Below are 19402 nucleotides of genomic sequence, written 5' to 3'. Positions count from 1 at the left end.
TTTCAGGATATTAAGGGGAACAGATAGGGTAGACAGAGAGAAGCGATTTCCGCTGGTCGGGGATTCTAGGACGAGGGAGCGCAGTATAAAAATTAGAGCCAGACCGGACAGGAGTGAAATTAGGAAACAATTCTACACACAAAGGGTGGTAGAAGTTTGGAACTCTCTTCCGCAAATGGCTACTGATGCTGGATCAATTAATTTTAAATCTGAGATTGATAAGAGTTTTGTCAACCAAAGGTATTGAGGAGTGTGGGGCAAAGGCGGGTATGTGGAGTTAGGTCACAGATCAGCCATGATCTCATTGAATGGCGGAACAGGCTCGAGGGGCTGAATGGCCTCCTCCTGTTCCTATGTTCCCCTATCTGTCTCTCTCACTCTGTCTATCCACAAAGCTGTTTACGGTTCAGAAGGAGGCCATTTGGCCCATCGTGTCCGTGCCGGCCGAATCCCACTTTCCAGCTCTTGGGCCGTAGCCCTGTAGGTTACGGCACTTCAGGTGCATATCCAAGTGCTTTTTAAATGCGATGAGGGTCTCTGCCTCGACCACCCTTTCAGGCAGTGAGTTCCAGACCCCCACCACCCTCTGGGTGAAGACATTTCCTCTCAAATCTCCTCTAACTCCCCTCCATCCCTTCCACCAATGACTTTAAATCTATACACCCCTGGTTATTGACCTCTCTGCTAAGGGAAATAGGTCCTTCCTATCCACTCTATCGAGGCCCCTCATAATTTTATACACCTCAATTAAATCTCCCTTCAGTATCTTCTGTTGCACAGTTTTGGTCTCCTTATCTAAGGAAGGATATACCTGCCTCTGAGGAGGTGCAACGAAGGTTCACTAGATTGATTCCTGGGATGAGAGGGTTGTCCTATGAGGAGAGATGCTCTCTGGAGTTTGGAAGAATGAGAGGTGATCTCATTGAAACATACAAGATTCTGAAGGGGATTGATAGGGTAGATGCTGAGAGGTTGTTTCCCCTGGCTGGAGTGTCTAGAACCAGGGGTCACAGTCTCAGGATAAGGGGTCGGCCATTTAAGACTGAGATGAGGAGGAATTTCTTCACTCAGAGGGTGGTGAATCCTTGGAATTCTCTACCCCAGAGGGCTGTGGATGCCGAGCCATTGGGCTCGAATTTCCAAGCCCCGAGGAGGTGGGTTTGGAGGCGGGAGTGGGGGGAAAATTACAGAATTGGGGGGGGGGGGGCACGGACCCATCCCGCCCCCAACCCGCCTCCGTGCCAATGTCCCAGGAGGCGGGTAACCGACCTGTGCTGGGAGCCGCCTCCCCGAGGCGGGAAGTGAATTGGTGCCAATTACTGTAACTGCCTGTTAACAGGTAGGTAACAGGCAGTTTTTTTTGCCTAATCCCTATTTTTAGCCCTGAAGTGTGGGCTTCCCGACGGCTCCGAACCACGCCAAGTTAGCGAGGTGGACCGTCGGTGTGAAGGGGTTGGAGGGGTCGAGGTGTCTGTTGTGCAGGTGAGTGATGGGTGCATGTGCGCAGAGGTAAGTGTGTGAGGTAAGTGTAAAGTGTTTTAATAAGTTTTACTTACCTTTACTTTCTCCTGCAGGCTTCCTCCCTTCAGTTCTTGGCAGTCCCTCAGCTCACCGGCACAGAAAGCAGAATGGCCGCGAGCTGTCAAAATCTGCAGCATTCTGCTTTCTGGTCTGGAGAAATCTCTAAATGAGCCTGAGTAGAAGGACTCAGGTTAGAAGACAGATGGTCAGTGGCACAGAGCTGTCAAACGCTGATTTTTCATCTGTCAAAAGCTCTTGACAGATGAAATGTCAATCACTGATGTCACCAGTAACCAGGTGTCCCTTCATTGGCCTGCTGAGCCCGCTGGGCGGACTTAACAAGGTCAATCAAGGGAAAATAGCGTGGGTTGGCCACAAGTCGATGGAGGCGGGACTACAACCCAAAAGGTGGGAGTCCCGCCTCCATCACATCCCCATTGACAAAATCCAGCCCATTGAGTGTATTCAAGGCCGAGATCGATAGATTTTTGGACTCCCGGGGAATCTAGGGATATGGAGATCGGGCGGGAAAGTGGAGTTGAGGTCAAAGTTCAGCCATGATCTTATAGAATGGTGAAGCAGGCTAAAGAGGCTGTATGGCCTACTCTTGCTCCTATTTCTTATGTTCTAAAACAACCCCAGCCTATCTAATCTTTCCTCATAGCTAAAATTCTCCAGTCCTGGTAACATCCTCGTAAATCTCCTCCCTACCCTCTCTAGTGCAATCACATCTTTCCTGTAATGTGGTGACCAGAACCAGCCGTGGCCTAACTAGTGTTTTATACAGTTTGAGCATAACCCCCCTGCTCTTATATTCGATGCCTCGGCTAATAAAGGCAAGTATCCTGTGTGCCTTCTTAACCACCTTATCTACCTGTCCTGCTACGTTCAAGGATCTTTGGACATGCACTCCAAGGTCCCTCTGATCCTCTGCACTTCTTAGTGTCCTACCATTTGTTGTGTATTCCCTTGCCTTGTTAACCCTCCCCAAATGTATTACCTCGCACTTCTCCGGATTGAATTCCTTTTGCCACTGTTCTGCCCACCTGACCAGTTCATTGATATCTTCCTGAAGTCTGCAGCTTTCTTCTTCATTATCAACCACACAGCCGATTTTGGTATCATCTGCAAACTTCTTAATCATACCCCCACATTCAAGTCTAAACCATTGATATATACCACAAAAAGCAGAGGGCCCAGTACTGAGCCCTGCGGAACCCCACTGGAAACAGCCTTCCAGTCACAAAAACACCCTTCGACCTTTACCCTCTGCTTCCAGTCTCCGAGCCAGTTTTAGATTCAACTTGACACTTTGCCCTGGATCCCATGGGCTTTTATTTTCGCGACCAGTCTGTCATGTGGGGCTTTATCAAAAGCCTTGCTAAAATCCATTTACACTACATCAAACGCACTACCCTCATCGACCCTCCTTGTTACCTCCTCAAAAAATTCAATCCAGTTAGTCAATCACGACGTTCCCTTAACAAATCCGTGCTGACTTTCCTTGATTAATCCGTGTATTTCTAAATGTTGATTTATCCTGTCCCTCAGAATTCTTTCCAATAATTTTCCCACCACCGAGGTTAGGCTGACTGGCCTGTAATTACTCGGTCTATCCTTTTCTCCCTTTTTAAACAAGGGTATCACATTAGCAGCCCTCCAGCACCACACCTGTAGCCAGAAAGGGTTGGAAAACGATGGTCAGGGCCTCTGCTATTTCCTCTTCTGCTTCGCTTCACAGCCTGGGATACATTTCATCCGGGCCTGGGGATTTATCCACTTTCAAAGCTGCTAAGCCCCTTAATACTTCCTCTCTCACTATGTTTATTTCATCCAATATTTCACACTCCTCCCTGATAGCAATGTCTGCTTCGCCCCTCTCCTTTGTGAAAACAGACGCAAAGAACCATACCCGTGTCTTCCACCTCCACACAGATTACCTTTATGGTCTCTAATCTCCGGATTGAATTCCATTTGCCGCTTTTCTGTCCACCTGACAGCCGTCTTCCTCACTATCAACCATACGGCCAATTTTAGTGTCATCAGCAAACTTCTTCATCATGTCCTCGACATTGAAGTCTAAATCATTGATATCCGAGAGAGACAGAGAGAGATAGAGAGAGAAAGAGAATAATACAGAGACAGAGAGTGGGAGACACAGAGATTGAAAGAGAGAAAGACAGAGAGGGAGAGAGAGAGGGAATAACAACAGAAAATGCTTGAAACACTCTGCAGGTCAGGCAGCATCCCTGGAGAGAGAAACAGATTTAACGTTTCAGGTCTGTGACCCGTCATCAGAGAGAGAGATAGAGAGAGAGAGGGAGAGACACAGAGAGAGACAGAGGACAGAGATGTAGACAGAGAGAGTGACAGTGAGAGAGAGAGCGAGTGGAAGAGAGAGACAGAGAGGGACAGAGAGAGTGAGAGACAGAGAGAAAGTGAGAGAGAGAGAGAGAGAGAGAGACAGCGACTGAGAGAGAGAGACAGAGGGAGAGGGAGGCATTGACAGAGACAGAGACAGGCACTGTCTGACCCACTTACCCAGACTGAAGACCGGTATGAAAGCTCCACATGGGACGGGCATTGTACAGGCAATCGCAGCCATCCAGAACTGGAAAATAAACAGAGCGTGTGTGAGAGAGAGAGAGAGAGAGAGAGAGAGTGGAGAGACAGAGCGAGAGGGAGGGAGAGAGGGCGCGAGAGAGAGAGAGAGAGTGGAGAGACAGAGACAGAGAGGAGAGAGAGGGACAGAGCAGAGACCGAGAGAGACAGAGAGTGGAGAGACAGAGAGGAGAGAGACAGAGAGGAGAGAGAAAGAGAGACACAGAGAGAGAGACAGAGGGAGAGGGAGAGGGAGGGGGAGCGAGGGAGAGAGAGGGAGGGAGAGAGGGAGAGAGACAGAGGGAGAGAGACAGAGGGAGAGAGAGACAGAGGGAGAGAGAGAGAGAGGGAGAGAGAGAGAGGGAGAGAGAGGGAGAGAGAGAGAGGGAGAGAGAGAGAGGGAGAGAGAGAGAGGGAGAGAGAAAGAGAGAGAGAGAGGGAGGGAGAGAGAGGGAGGGAGAGAGAGAGAGGGAGAGAGAGAGAGGGAGAGAGAGAGAGGGAGAGAGAGAGAGGGAGAGAGAGGGAGAGAGAGAGAGGGAGAGAGAGAGAGAGAGAGGGAGAGAGAGAGAGGGAGAGAGAGGGAGAGAGAGGGAGAGAGAGAGAGGGAGGGAGACAGAGGGAGGGAGACAGAGGGAGGGAGAGACAGAGAGGGACAGAGAGAGAGAGAGAGAGAGAGAGACAGACAGAGAAACAGAGAGAGAGAGAGGGAGAGAGACAGAGACACAAACGGGGGGAGAGACAGAGAGAGAGAGAGCGAGAGAGAGAGGGAGGGAGAGAGGGCGTGAGAGAGAGAGGGAGAGAGAGGGAGAGGGAGGTGGAGGCGGCGAGGGAGGGGGAGAGGGAGAGGGGGGAGGGAGAGGGGGGAGGGAGGGGGAGGGAGAGGGGGGGAGGGAGAGGGGGGGAGGGAGAGGGGGGGAGGGAGAGGGGGGAGGGAGAGGGGGGGGAGGGAGAGGGGGGGGAGAGGGGGAGAGGGGGAGAGGGAGAGGGGGAGAGGGAGGGAGCGAGGGAGGGAGCGAGGGAGAGAGAGAGAGACTGAGAGGGAGAGACTGAGAGGGAGAGACTGAGAGGGGGAGACTGAGAGGGGGAGACTGAGAGGGGGAGACTGAGAGGGGGAGACTGAGAGGGGGAGACTGAGAGGGGGAGACTGCGAGGGGGAGACTGCGAGGGGGAGACAGCGAGGGGGAGACAGCGAGGGGGAGACAGCGAGGGGGAGACAGCGAGGGGGAGACAGCGAGGGGGAGACAGCGAGGGGGAGACAGCGAGGGGGAGACAGCGAGGGGGAGACAGCGAGGGGGAGACAGCGAGGGGGAGACAGCGAGGGGGAGACAGCGAGGGGGAGACAGCGAGGGGGAGACAGCGAGGGAGAGACAGCGAGGGAGAGACAGCACGGGAGAGACAGCACGGGAGAGACAGCACGGGAGAGACCGAGAGGGAGAGACCGAGAGGGAGAGACCGAGAGGGAGAGACAGCGAGGGGGAGAGACAGCGAGGGGGAGAGACAGCGAGGGGGAGAGACAGCGAGGGGGAGAGACAGCGAGGGGGAGAGACAGCGAGGGGGAGAGACAGCGAGGGGGAGAGACAGCGAGGGGGAGAGACCGAGGGGGAGAGACAGCGAGGGGGAGAGACCGAGGGGGAGAGACCGAGGGGGAGAGACCGAGGGGGAGAGACCGAGGGGGAGAGACCGCGAGGGAGAGACCGCGAGGGAGAGACAGCGAGGGAGAGACAGCGAGGGAGAGACAGCGAGGGAGAGACAGCGAGGGAGAGACAGCGAGGGAGAGACAGCACGGGAGAGACAGCACGGGAGAGACAGCGAGGGAGAGACAGCGAGGGAGAGACCGAGAGGGAGAGACCGAGAGGGAGAGACAAAGAGAGACAAATAGGGGGAACGAGACAGAGAGTCAGAGGGAGCGAGAGAAAGAGGGAGACAGAGAGAGAGAGCGAGAGCGCGAGTGACAGAAAGAGAGACAGTGAGGGAGAGACAGAGAGAGGGAGTGAGGCAGAAAGAAAGAGACAGAGAGAGAGACAGAGACAGAGAGAGTCAAACAGGGAGAGAGAGAGACAGAAAGAGAGAGAAAGGGAGCAACAGAAGGATAGGAGAGACAGAGGGATACTTACATTTCTATAGCGTCTTTCACGACCACCGGATGTCTCAAAGTGCTTTACAGCCAATGAAGCACTGTTAGAGTGGAGTCACCGTTCTAATGTGGGAAACGCAGCAGCCAATTTGCGCACAGCAAGCTCCCACAAACAGCAATGTGATAATGACCAGATCATCTGTTTTTGTTGTGTTGGTTGAGGGATAAATATTGGCCAGGACACCGGGGATAACTCCCCTGCTCTTCTTCAAAATAGTGCCATGCGATCTTTTACGTCCACCTGAGAGAGCGGACGGGGCCTCGGTTTAACCTCTCATCCGAAAGACGGCACCTCCGACAGTGCAGCACTGCCTCAGCACTGCACTGGAGTGTCAGCCTAGCTTTATGTGCTCGAGTCCCTGGAGTGGGACTTGAACCCACAACCTTCCGACTCAGAGGCGAGTGTGCTACCCACTGAGCCACAGCGGACACTGACGACGAGACAAACAGGAAGAGAGAGACAGAGAGGGGGACAGAAAGACAGAGACAGAGGGAGAAGCTGAGATAGACAGAGAGACAGAGAGAGAGAGAGAGAGAGGGACAGAGAGAGAGACAGAAAGACAGAGACAGAGCAAGGGAGACAGACAGGGAGAGAGAGAGATAGACAGAGAGAGAGAATGAGACAGAGCGAGAGACAGAGCGAGACAGAAAGACAGAGAGAGACAGAGCGAGAGACAGAAAGACAGAGAGAGACAGAAAGACAGAGAGAGACAGAGAGAGAGAGAGAGACAGAGAGAGAGAAAGAGAAAGAGAAAGAGAAAAAGAGAGAGAGAGAGAGAGAGAGCGAGAGAGAGAACAACAGAGAGAACAGAGAGAACAGAGAGAGAGAGAGAGAGAGAGAGACAGAGAGAACGACAGAGACTAACAGAGAGAGACTGAGAGGGAGAGACAGAGAGAAAGACAGAAAGAGAAAGGGAAGGAGAGAGTGACAATTCTTACGTTCATGATGAAGTAGATTCCGAGCATGACGAAGACATTAACATGCGGATGGATCCATACTGCGGAAATCCCAAGAGTCCTCGGATCATCAATTGTTTTGGTCCAGGTATAGTTATCGAAGAGGGAGTTGATGGTTTCACGGGGCATCAGCTGCAGCAACACGAGAACATGTTGAGTATCAACAACCCCAGAGTAAAGCTACCTCTACACTGTCCCATCAAGCACTCCCAGGGCAAGTACAGCACGGGTTAGATGCAGAGTAAAGCTCCCTCTACACTGTCCCATCAAACACTCCCAGGACAGGTACAGCATGGGTTAGATACAGAGTAAAGCTCCTTCTACACTGTCCTATCAAACACTCCCATGGCAGGTACAGCACGGGTTAGATACAGAAAAAAGCTCCCTCTACACTGTCCCATCAAACACACCCAGGGCAGGTTAGATACAGAGGAAAGCTCCTTCTACACTGTCCTATCAAACACTCCCATGGCAGGTACAGCACGGGTTAGATGCAGAGTAAAGCTCCCTCTACACTGTCCCATCAAACACTCCCATGGCAGGTACAGCATGGGTTAGATACAGAGTAAAGCTCCTGCTACACTGTCCCATCAAACACTCCCAGGGCAGGTACAGCATGGGTTAGATACAGAGTAAAGCTCCCTCTACACTGTTCCATCAAACACTCCCAGGGCAGGTACAGCACGGGGTTAGATACAGAGTAAAGCTCCCTCTACACTGCCCCATCAAACACTCCCAGGACAGGTACAGCACGGGTTAGATACAGAGTAAAGCTCCCTGTACACTGTCCCATCAAACACTCCCAGGGCAGGTACAGTGCGGGTTAGTTACAGAGTAAAGCTCCCTCTACACTGTCCCGTCAAACACTCCCAGGGCAGGTACAGCACGGGTTCGATACAGAGTAAAGCTCCCTGTACACAGTCCCGTCAAACACTCCCAGGGCAGGTACAGCTCGGGTTAGATACAGTGGAAATCTCCCTCTACACTGTCCCATCAAACACTCGTAGGGCAGGTACAGCATGGGTTAGATACAGAGTGTGGTGATTATTCTTGTTTTATAAGAAGCATTGTAATTGGTTGCCTGTTTTCCTGCCTTGAGATATATGCTGTAAACTTATTGGTTAGTTGATTCCATGTGACCTGTGGTGGCCATCTTAAATTCAGTTTTCTACAGTTTGGTTGAGACTGGGTGCTCAACATGTACTTGCTGGTTTTTTAAGGTTAATAAAGCCTAGCTTTTGAAAGGCAATCTACTCTTTATTTCAATTTATTAACCTTTTGCTATAATGGAACGATATCTTCGACCGGAACGATTTAATGCTGACCCTAATTCTGCAGGAGTGGATGATCAATGGAAACATTGGTATCGTACATTTAAAAACTTTTTGGGTGTGTTGGATCAGCAATCTCTAAATAAGTTGGACATACTAATCAACTACATTGCTCCGGATGTGTATAAGTATATTTTGGACTGTGAAACTAATGAATTGGCTATTGCTACGTTGAAATTTTTTTTTGTTAAACCCAAAAATGAGGTATTTGCACGTCACCTTTTATCTGCCCGCAGGCAGCAGGCGGAGAGAATCCTTGGATGCTTATTTACAAGCACTCCGGCGCCTTGGTGCTAACTGTAATTATAAGGCCGTGTCTGCAGAAGAACATAGGGAAGAGTCGGTACGGGATGCATTTATTAATGGATTACTGTCTAGATCAATTCGTCAGCGGTTATTAGAAAATAAGATCTTGGATCTTAAGAGTGCTTTGAGCAAGCGTCTACATTGGATTTGGCTCAGAGAGGTTCAGATTCTTATGCTCTTTTTGATCGGCCTGCGACCGTGGTTTCGGCAGTTCCAGATGAAAGGGAGTTACGTGGATTTAATAGGAGTGGTTTACCAGATTCCGAAACAGTTTCTACTTCGGCAGCTGTTGCCTCTAGGATTCAGAAGTGTTATTTTTGCGGGAACGCCCGGCACCCCCGTCTAAAGTGCCCTGCCCGGGAGGCTGTGTGTAGTAAATGCGGCAAGGGAGGTCATTACGCACGTGTTTGCAAATCAGTTGCCTCCTCTGCGACCATTCAGCCTTTAGATAGGGCGTTTATTGCATCAGTTTCTGCCGCCTTTTCCCATGGCCTAAACAAAGCTATAGTTATGGCCCAAGTTAATGGGTTAGAAGTGAAGGCCCTTATAGATACGGGCAGTACTGAGAGCTTTATAAGTCTTCAGTTTGTGAGGGAGAAGCGTTTGAAAATTTCACCTGTTACCTATCAGGTGTGTATGGCTCAGACGACTCTCACCTCACAAGTAGCTGGTTGTTGCCTTGTGAAATTAATTCTCCTAGGTAATATGTATACTGATATACGCCTATCCGTTCTGCCTAATCTCTGTGCAGACATTTTGATTGGTCATGATGTGCTTCAATTACATGAGTCCCTCAGTCTTTCGTTCGGAGGAACCAAGCCACCTTTGTCTATTTGTGGATTAACTTCTTTATTCATTTCTCCATTATCACTTTTTTCCAAATTGATGCCGGACTGTAAGCCAATTGCTACCAAGTCAAGAAGGTATAGCAGTCAGGATAAAGAATTTATTAATTCTGAAGTTCAACATCTTTTATCGGAAGGAATCATTGAACCTAGTTTTTCGCCCTGGCGGGCACAGGTAGTTGTCACCACTAATGAGAGACATAAGAAGCGAATGGTGATAGACTACTCTCAAACTATTAACAGGTATACTCAATTAGATGCGTACCCCCTGCTTAAGATTGATGAGCTTATCAATAAAGTATCTCAATATAAGGTTTTTAGCACTATTGACCTAAAGAGTGCTTATCATCAGATTCCTATCGCTAAGAGGGACAAACCATATACGGCCTTTGAAGCTGGCGGAAAGCTGTACCAGTTTTGCCGAGTACCATTCGGTGTTACTAACGGTGTCGCCTGTTTTCAACGGGCAATGGATGTTTTTATAAGTGATAACTCTCTCTCTAACACCTTCTCATATTTAGATGACATCACGGTGTGTGGCAAATCAAGGGTGGAGCACGATTTTAATCTAGAAAGATTCCTTCAAATTGCGGAAAAAGTTGGCTTAACTTTCAATAAAGAGAAGTGTATCTTTTCAACCACCGAGGTAAATTTACTGGGGTATATTATCTCGGGAAACAAGATTAAACCAGATCTAGAATGGCTGCGACCACTGATTGATTTACCTTGCCCTACTAATTCTAAGGCCTTGCAACGAGTTGTTGGACTGTTTTCTTATTATTCTAATTGGATTGCAAACTTCTCGCAGAAGATCCGGCCCCTTATTCGGGTTACGACATATCCTCTATCATGGGAGGCCAGGATGTGTTTTGATAATCTTAAAAAGTATATCCTTGGAGCAGTTGTGCATTCTATTGATGAGCAGGTTCCCTTTGTGATTGAGATGGATGCTTCCGATTTTGCAATTGGGGCTACCCTGAACCAAAATGGAAGACCTGTAGCCTTTTTCTCACATACTCTGAGCAATAGTGAGCAGAGACATTCATCAATAGAGAAAGAGGCGTACGCAATAGTAGAAGCACTGCGTAAATGGAGACATTATTTATCTGGGCGACATTTTACGTTAGTAACTGACCAAAAATCTGTGTCCTTCATGTTTGATGTCAAACATTTTGGAAAGATTAAGAATGATAAAATAATGAGGTGGAGGATCGAGTTGGCATGCTACCATTTCAATATAGTCTATCGTCCGGGGAAGGATAATGTTGCCGCTGATGCGCTGTCGAGGGCTTATTGTTCTGTGCTTCACAGAGATACGCTTATTAATCTTCATAATGCTTTGTGCCATCCTGGTGTTACGAGGATGATACACTTCGTACGCAGTAAGAATTTGCCCTTTTCAGTTGAAGATGTCAAGCGGATGACTTCGTCATGCTCTGTCTGCGCCCGGTGTAAACCAAATTTCTTTAAGACTCAACGAGCTCATCTTATAAAGGCTACTTCTCCCTTTGAACGCCTGAGTGTTGATTTTAAGGGGCCTCTTCCTTCAACGACTCGATCGATATATATTTACTGTTGTGGATGAGTTTTCAAGGTTCCCTTTTGCTTTTCCTTGTGCAGATGTATCAGCTGCTACAGTTATTAAATGTCTGACTCAACATTTTGTCATCTTTGGGATGCCTGCGTATATCCATTCGGATCAGGGAAGTTCTTTTATGTCTTCCCAGTTGAAGGAATACCTCCAGAGTCGGGGAATTTCTACTAGCAGAACTACCCCGTATAATCCCCAGGGTAATGGACAGTGCGAACGATACAATGGGGTGATCTGGAAGGCAGTTATGTTGGCTTTGACATCCCGAAACCTTAAGAATACACAGTGGGAAATGGTACTGCCTGATGCCCTGCATTCCATTAGATCATTGCTTTCATCGGCTACTAATGTGACCCCCCATGAAAGGCTCTTCAACTATCCGCGGAGATCCACTACGGGATATTCGGTACCTTCATGGCTTACTATGCAGGGACCTGTGCTGCTCCGATGCCATGTTAGACTGTCAAAGTATGATCCTTTAGTGGAGGAGGTGGAGCTATTGGAGGCAAATTCCCAATATGCTCACATTCGATTCCAAGATGGGAAAGAAAGTACGGTTTCAGTTAAAGACTTAGCTCCTTGTGGTGGCCAGCCTTCTCCTGAGGACATTAACAATAGCCATAATTCAGATAATGTTGATGTCATCACAGATACTACGAACATTTCCAATCCTATTGCAGACACTTACAATTCTCTTAGTCTGCCCCCGATGGATGTTCATGACCCTCCCAGTCTACCTTCTAATGGGACTTCCAATCCGGAAACCGTTGATAATCGGGATATTGATAGCCTCCCTGCAGAAGATATTTCTGTGTCTCCTGGTGTGGGAGGGCAAGGAACTCCATCAAGGCTAAGAAGGTCGACACGAACAAGATATCCGGTCGACTGATTAAAAATGGACTTTTAAAATAATTAATAATTTAATAGTAACATTTTTAAATTGTTGAAGGCATTATATATGTATTGCTCTAGTCATAAATAACTAATTGTAAACTGTAAAGGCTACCTAGGTTGAAGTATATTTTAAAAGGAGGGGTGAATGTGGTGATTATTCTGTTTTATAAGAAGCATTGTAATTGGTTGCCTGTTTTCCTGCCTTGAGATATATGCTGTAAACTTATTGGTTAGTTGATTCCATGTGACCTGTGGTGGCCATCTTAAATTCAGTTTTCTACAGCTTGGTTGAGACTGGGTGCTTAACATGTACTTGCTGGTTTTTTAAGGTTAATAAAGCCTAGCTTTTGAAAGGCAATCTACTCTTTATTTCACAGAGTAAAGCTCCCTCTACACTGTCCCAACAAACACTCCCAGGGCAGGTACAGCACGGGTTTAATACAGAGTAAAGCTCCCTCTACACGGTCCCAACAATCACTCTCAGGGCAGGTACAGCACGGGTTAGATACAGAGTAAAGCTCCCTCTACACTGTCCCAACAAACACTCCCAGGGCAGGTACAGCACGGGTTTAATACAGAGTAAAGCTCCCTCTACACGGTCCCAACAATCACTCTCAGGGCAGGTACAGCACGGGTTAGATACAGAGTAAAGCTCCCTCTACACTGTCCCATCAAACACTCCCAGGGCTGGAATAGCACGGGTTAGATACAGAGTAAAGCTCCCTCTACACTGTCCCATCAAACATTCCCAGGGCAGGTACAGTACTGGTTAGATACAGAGTAAAGCTCCCTCTACACGGTCCCATCAAACACTCCCACGGCAGGTACAGCACGGGTTAGATACAGAATAAAGCTCCCTCTACACGGTCCCATCAAACATTCCCAGGGCAGGTACAGTACGGGTTAGATACAGAGTAAAGCTCCCTCTACACTGTCCCATCAAACACTCCCAGGGCTGGAATAGCACGGGTTAGATACAGAGTAAAGCTCCCTCTACACTGTCCCATCAAACATTCCCAGGGCAGGTACAGTACGGGTTTGAAACAGAGTAAAGCTCCCTCTGCACCGTCCCATCAAACACTCCCAGGGCAGGTACAGCACGGAGTTAGATACAGAGTAAAGCTCCCTCTACACTGTCCCATCAAACATTCCCAGGGCAGGTATAGTATGGGTTAGATACAGAGTAAAGCTCCCTCAACACTGTCCCATCAAACACTCCCATGGCAGGTACAGCACGGGTAAGATACAGAATAAAGCTCCCTCTACACGGTCCGAACAATCACTCCCAGGGCAGGTACAGCACGGGTTGGATACAGAAGAAAGCTTCCTCTACGCTCTCCCATCAAACACTCCCAGGGCTGGAATAGCACGGGTTAGATACAGAGTAAAGCTTCCTCTACACTGTCCCATCAAACATTCCCAAGGCAGGTACAGTTCGGGTTAGATACAGAGTAAAGCTCCCTCTGCACCGTCCCATCAAACACTCCCAGGGCAGGTACAGCACGGAGTTAGATACAGAGTAAAGCTCCCTCTACACTGTCCCATCAAACATTCCCAGGGCAGGTATAGTATGGGTTAGATACAGAGTAAAGCTCCCTCAACACTGTCCCATCAAACACTCCCATGGCAGGTACAGCACGGGTAAGATACAGAATAAAGCTCCCTCTACACGGTCCGAACAATCACTCCCAGGGCAGGTACAGCACGGGTTGGATACAGAGTAAAGCTTCCTCTACGCTCTCCCATCAAACACTCCCAGGGCTGGAATAGCACGGGTTAGATACAGAGTAAAGCTTCCTCTACACTGTCCCATCAAACATTCCCAAGGCAGGTACAGTTCGGGTTAGATACAGAGTAAAGCTCCCTCTACACTGTCCCATCAAACACTCCCAGGGCTGGTACAGTACGGGTTAGATACAGAGTAAAGCTCCCGCTGCAGCATCCCATCAAAAACTCCCATGGCAGGTACAGCATGGGTTAAATACAGAGTAAGCTCCCTCTACACTGCCCCATCAAACACTCCCAGGGCAGGTACAGCACGGGTTAGATACAGAGTAAAGCTCCCTCTACACTGTCCCATCAAACACTCCCAGGGCAGGGATAGCACGGGTTAGATACAGAGTAAAGCTCCCTCTACACGGTCCGAACAATCACTCCCAGGGCAGGTACAGCACGGGTTGGATACAGAGTAAAGCTTCCTCTACACTGTCCCATCAAACACTCCCAGGGCTGGAATAGCACGGGTTAGATACAGAGTAAAGCTTCCTCTACACTGTCCCATCAAACATTCCCAAGGCAGGTACAGTTCGGGTTAGATACAGAGTAAAGCTCCCTCTACACTGTCCCATCAAACACTCCCAGGGCTGGTACAGTTCGGGTTACATACAAAGTAAAGCTCCCTCTACACTGTCCCATCAAACACTCCCACTGTAGTGTATGTAACCGTTCCACCTTTAAGAGAACTATTTTAGGAGTTGCACTACTTTATCTTGGCTGCTGTATACTGTAATACCGGGGGTGACCACACCGGTATATAAGTGCTGTGTAATGATTTATTGGGCAGTTCCGCCCTGACCTTCGACTAGTTAAGACCTGTTAAAGTTTACTCTTGTGGTCTGTGTATTAATTCTCAATATAACACACAGACTTAACAGTGGCGACGAGTACGATCTTACCCTGCGGCAGAGATACATCCAAGGCAGTTTAACGGGCGTCGAGAAGAGGCATCCGCCCTCACCATTCTGCTGAGAGAAGACTCGAGTCTGCAGAGCAAAGGAAGAATTCTGACACGAAGCCTTCCATCAGCAACAGGCAGTGATCATCCCTTCTATCACGGTGGTGGGTAAGCCGATCAGCGACGAGCAGCAAGTCGGCCACGTTGGCTGTGAAGTAGGGGAGGGAAGAACGGAGGAGATAAGGGTGGAGAACTCGACCACGGCCGGGGGGGAAAAGAGCCGGACAAAAGTCGGGGCCAGAGGTGCTGAGACTGGGGCAGCGTAAGGCACGGAAGCCGCGGTGAATACAAACGCAGCCGGTGTGAGAGACCGGGCTGCAAGCGGGCTGGGAGACGCAACAGCGTCGAGAGAGCGCTCGACCGCGACCGGTGAAAAAGGCCGGGCAGCTACCGAGGCCGCGAAGCGCAGCGACCGGGTCAGCGTAAGGCGCGGGAAAATTTTTTTTTAAAAACCGCGGAGAACTCAGCCGCAGCCGGGGGAAAGGACCGGACTGCAAGAGGGGCTGGGAGGCACGATTTGAAAACCGCTGGGGAGGGCGAACGCAGCAATACGGCAATCGCCATTACAGCCAGCGGGGGAGAAAGGCTAACGCGGGAAGCCGCCATTTTAGTAGGCGGGGAAGAAGACAAGCGCGGGAAACCGCCATTTAAAAAAAAAGTTAAAGAAAAATTTCTTTTTGTTTCTCAAGAAGATTGCGAGGATGCCTAAGCGTGGTAACATCAACTATTTCGATCCCGATGTTGAAGATTGGGCCACGTATGTAGAACGCATAGAGATATATTGTAAGGCAAATAAAATATCAAATGAAGATAAAGCACTAACCTTACTAAACTCAATGGGTGCGAAGACATACGAGCTATTGAAGCATCTTCTATCACCAGCTAAACCGGCGGATCAGACTTTCGCTAATATTGTTGCTGTCCTGAAGGATCATTTGAACCCCACACCGCTGATGTTAGCGGAACGATTTAAATTTTATGCGAGAACGCAACTGAAAGAGGAAAGCAACGCGGAGTACTTAATTGAACTGTGTAAGCTAGCGAAATACTGTCAGTTTGGGGAAGGACTGACAGAGGCACTGAGAGACAAATTCGTGTGCGGATTGTCGAAAGAAGGAACACAAAAGCGGCTACTTGAAGAGAATGATCTTACACTTGATAAGGCTGTCTCTATTGCAGCCTCGCACAAAGCCGCAGCGAGAGGCACTGCGGAAATGCAGCTGAAGGCAGCGGTACTCAGCGTAGATCAAATGGCTTTGGGTACAACGAAATGTTATCGTTGTGGGAAGACAACACACGATCAGAAGCAATGCTGGTTTAAAAACGAGGAATGTAGAAAATGTGGCAAGCTTGGTCACATAGCTAAAGTATGCCGGTCAGGAAAGAAGACCAGCAACAAAAAGTCACCGCAGGAAAAGTGCAGCAAGTTACACAAGGTGGCTGAGAAGAGTTCGGATGAACAGAATTCGGATTCAGACTCCAACAGCAAGGAACTGGGTAGTCTGAGAATTCACAATGTGAGTAAGGAAGCTGACCGACAAACTATCTGGGTCACCCTGCAGATAGCAGGAGTCCAAGTGAAGATGGAATTGGACGCCGGATCGGCGTTGACGGTCATGAATAAACAAGATTACAAAAGGTTATTCACACATATTCCCCTACGGGATACGGAGATAGTATTAAAGACATACACGGGGCAAAGAGTATACCCCATCGGAAGGATAAAAGTCAAGGTGGTACACAAGGGCAAAGAACACCAAGAAATGGACATATATGTACTACCTGAGGGAGGTCCACCACTTCTGGGACAGGAGTGGATCAGGAAAATAAATATGGACTGGCACTCCCTAAAAGCAATAACGGGAGATTCCGGAAAAAGAAAAGATGTCAAACCTGCACGATTGTCCAGAATATTGGATGAGGGCATATGCAGCAGTGACAGTGACAAAGCAGAGAGTGAGAACTCGGTGAAGACAATCAGCTCAGACCCTGGAACTGATGATGGTAAGACCAGCCCATGTGCAAAAGACAAGTCTAAAATGGACTTGCAGACTAATGATGGAAAAACGAAGGAGTGTATAAATGCTTCAGGAGAGAACAAAGTATCAGAACAGAATTCCACTGAACAACAACAACATAGTTTGACAGAGAATTCTGAGTCTGTCCAGTCTACAGACATGCACATTTCTGAGGAACACCGGGCTCGAACTCAACTCAATCTCAAACTACAACAGCAATTAGAACAAATGATTCGCCGTTTTGAGCAAGAGATGAATGCAAAGAAAAAGTTCTTTGACACAGAGTTGGAGAATCTGGGAAGACAGCAGAAGCAGCTGATTGAGAAAATGGAGCAGGAACACACAAACCGTCTGCGCGAGGAGGCCAAACGAATCAAAGCTGATTCAGTTTCTGAAGGGGCGTGCCCTAATCTGGTGGAGCAGGATGTTCAGCAACTGAAGGCGCTTGTTAGCAGGTTGCAGGCAGGAAAGGCTGATTTGGCTGCCATGAATTCCGAGCTCCTACTGAAGTTGGGTGCAGCATCACCGGACGATTCAATTGTTGAAATTCGAACGGTGGAGGCTGCGGATGATGGCGAATTAAAAGCAACAAAGGACCCCCAGTGCAAGGTTACAAACAGCCCTGCAGCCTATACGTCAAAAACACATGACGACGATACTGGGAAACGTCTGATGTCAGAAGAGTTAACGGTCAGCCAACTCCTTCATATGCTGAGGGACAAGACTCTGAAATTGGAAAAACTTGAACACGAGCTTCAATCTTCAAAGGAAAGGGTTTCGGAGCTCTCAAAAGTTATTGAAACAGCTGAGGTTGCAACACAGACTGAGAAGATTGCAGCAGAGCAGCCCTTGGATGCCAAGAGTACGCTGACTCACGTCAATGTAGAACAACAGAACGCTGAAACAGCTGCTCCAGTAGAGGGATTGAATAGTCCGAACAATCAATCTCCGAATGAAGTTGAAGTATTGAAATCACAAGTGATGTCATTAGTAAAAGACTTGCAGGAAGCCCAGAAAAAGCTGGATGAAGCTGAACACATGAAGAAGTCTCTTCAGGAGAGATGTCTGGATTTGGAACAAAAGCTGGCTAACGTCCAGCTGGGCATGGAGGAGATGAGGCAACTTAAGTTTTCCAATGAAAAGCTGAAGCTGCAAGTGGAAAGCTTAGTCAGAACAAAGAATTGAGCAGATGAGATTAGCAGATGAAAAATTGAACTTAGCAGATGAAAAATTGAAATTGGCAGAGGCAAAAGCTGAAGTGATGGAGGAAATAGAAGACAATAGAAAAGAAGCAGAAGATGATGACTCATCTGAACCATTATCACCCCTACCAGGTCACGCACGTGGTCCCTCCGAACTGAGCCAAATCAGTCTGGAAGTAGGAAAACTTCCCAAGGTACTCAAGCCTTTAGAAGTCAGCAATGCTGGTTCTGAAGTTAAGAAAGTTCAAGCTGTTAAGTCCAGTGAAGGACTATTAGACGAGTCACCCCAGCAACGAGAACCTACTACACCACCGAGAACTACTACACCACCGAGGCGTTATCCGGACCGAGTCAGGAGGCGCCCCCTCAGAGACTGAATCTGTGAACTGTTTTACATGAAGTTGTATAGATATGTTATGATGTTATGTTTAATGGAAAATATATACTGTTAAGCTAAAAAGGGAGGATTGTAGTGTATGTAACCGTTCCACCTTTAAGAGAACTATTTTAGGAGTTGCACTACTTTATCTTGGCTGCTGTATACTGTAATACCGGGGGTGACCACACCGGTATATAAGTGCTGTGTAATGATTTATTGGGCAGTTCCGCCCTGACCTTCAACTAGTAAAGACCTGTTAAAGTTTACTCTTGTGGTCTGTGTATTAATTCTCAATATAACACACAGACTTAACACCCACGGCAGGTACAGCACGGGTTAGATACAGAGTAAAGCTCCATCTACACTGTCCCATCAAACGCTCCCAGGGCAGGTACAGCGCGGGTTAGATACAGAGTAAAGCTGCCTCTACACTGTCCCATCAAACGCTCCCAGGGCAGGTACAGCGCGGGTTAGATACAGAGTAAAGCTGCCTCTACACTGTCCCATCAAACATTCCCAGGGCAGGTAGAGCTCAATCACTCACTCACTTACATCTCCGGCCATGAACTGTCCAGTCCCTGGGGGAAATGTCAGAGATGCTATCACGACAGTGACAACTGCAGGGTAGATCAAGCGCCTGAAAAATAGTGAGAAGACATGGCACGATTAATGAATCACATCCACTGTATCACCAGGACCGATTGCGTAAATACCTCCCTCTCTCTCAGGGAGATATCTGTAGTGTCTCTCAGTCTCTCTCTCTCAGGGAGATATCTGTACACTGACCTGTGTCTCTCAGTCTCTCTCTCTCAGGGAGATATCTGTACACTGACTGGTGTCTCTCGGTCCCTCTCCCTCAGGGAGATATCTGTACACTGACTGGTGTCTC

The 19402-nt window shown here is 48.4% G+C and overlaps 1 protein-coding gene across 1 annotated transcript in view; it reads right to left on the bottom strand.

Moving 5' to 3' along the window:
- The window catches only part of LOC147091403 (chloride channel protein 1-like), a 68491-nt gene extending 49322 nt beyond the window's left edge, over positions 1–19169 (bottom strand). Inside the window, exons 1-3 of the mRNA XM_085976760.1 lie at positions 19066–19169; positions 7196–7345; positions 4063–4132 (exon numbers count right to left, since the gene is read on the bottom strand). Coding sequence (XP_085832886.1) covers positions 4063–4132; positions 7196–7345; positions 19066–19077 — 232 coding nt within the window. The 5' untranslated portion in view covers positions 19078–19169. The remainder of the gene's footprint in view (positions 1–4062; positions 4133–7195; positions 7346–19065) is intronic.
- Between the last annotated feature and the right edge of the window lie 233 nt (positions 19170–19402).

The sequence above is a fragment of the Somniosus microcephalus genome, unplaced genomic scaffold, assembly GCF_052327205.1.
Source record: "Somniosus microcephalus isolate GS21.2 unplaced genomic scaffold, FLI_Smic_1.0 unresolved_chr3, whole genome shotgun sequence".
Taxonomy (NCBI): domain Eukaryota; kingdom Metazoa; phylum Chordata; class Chondrichthyes; order Squaliformes; family Somniosidae; genus Somniosus; species Somniosus microcephalus.
Note: the sequence above shows the minus strand (reverse complement) of the source record. Positions and strands in the feature narration are given on the sequence as shown.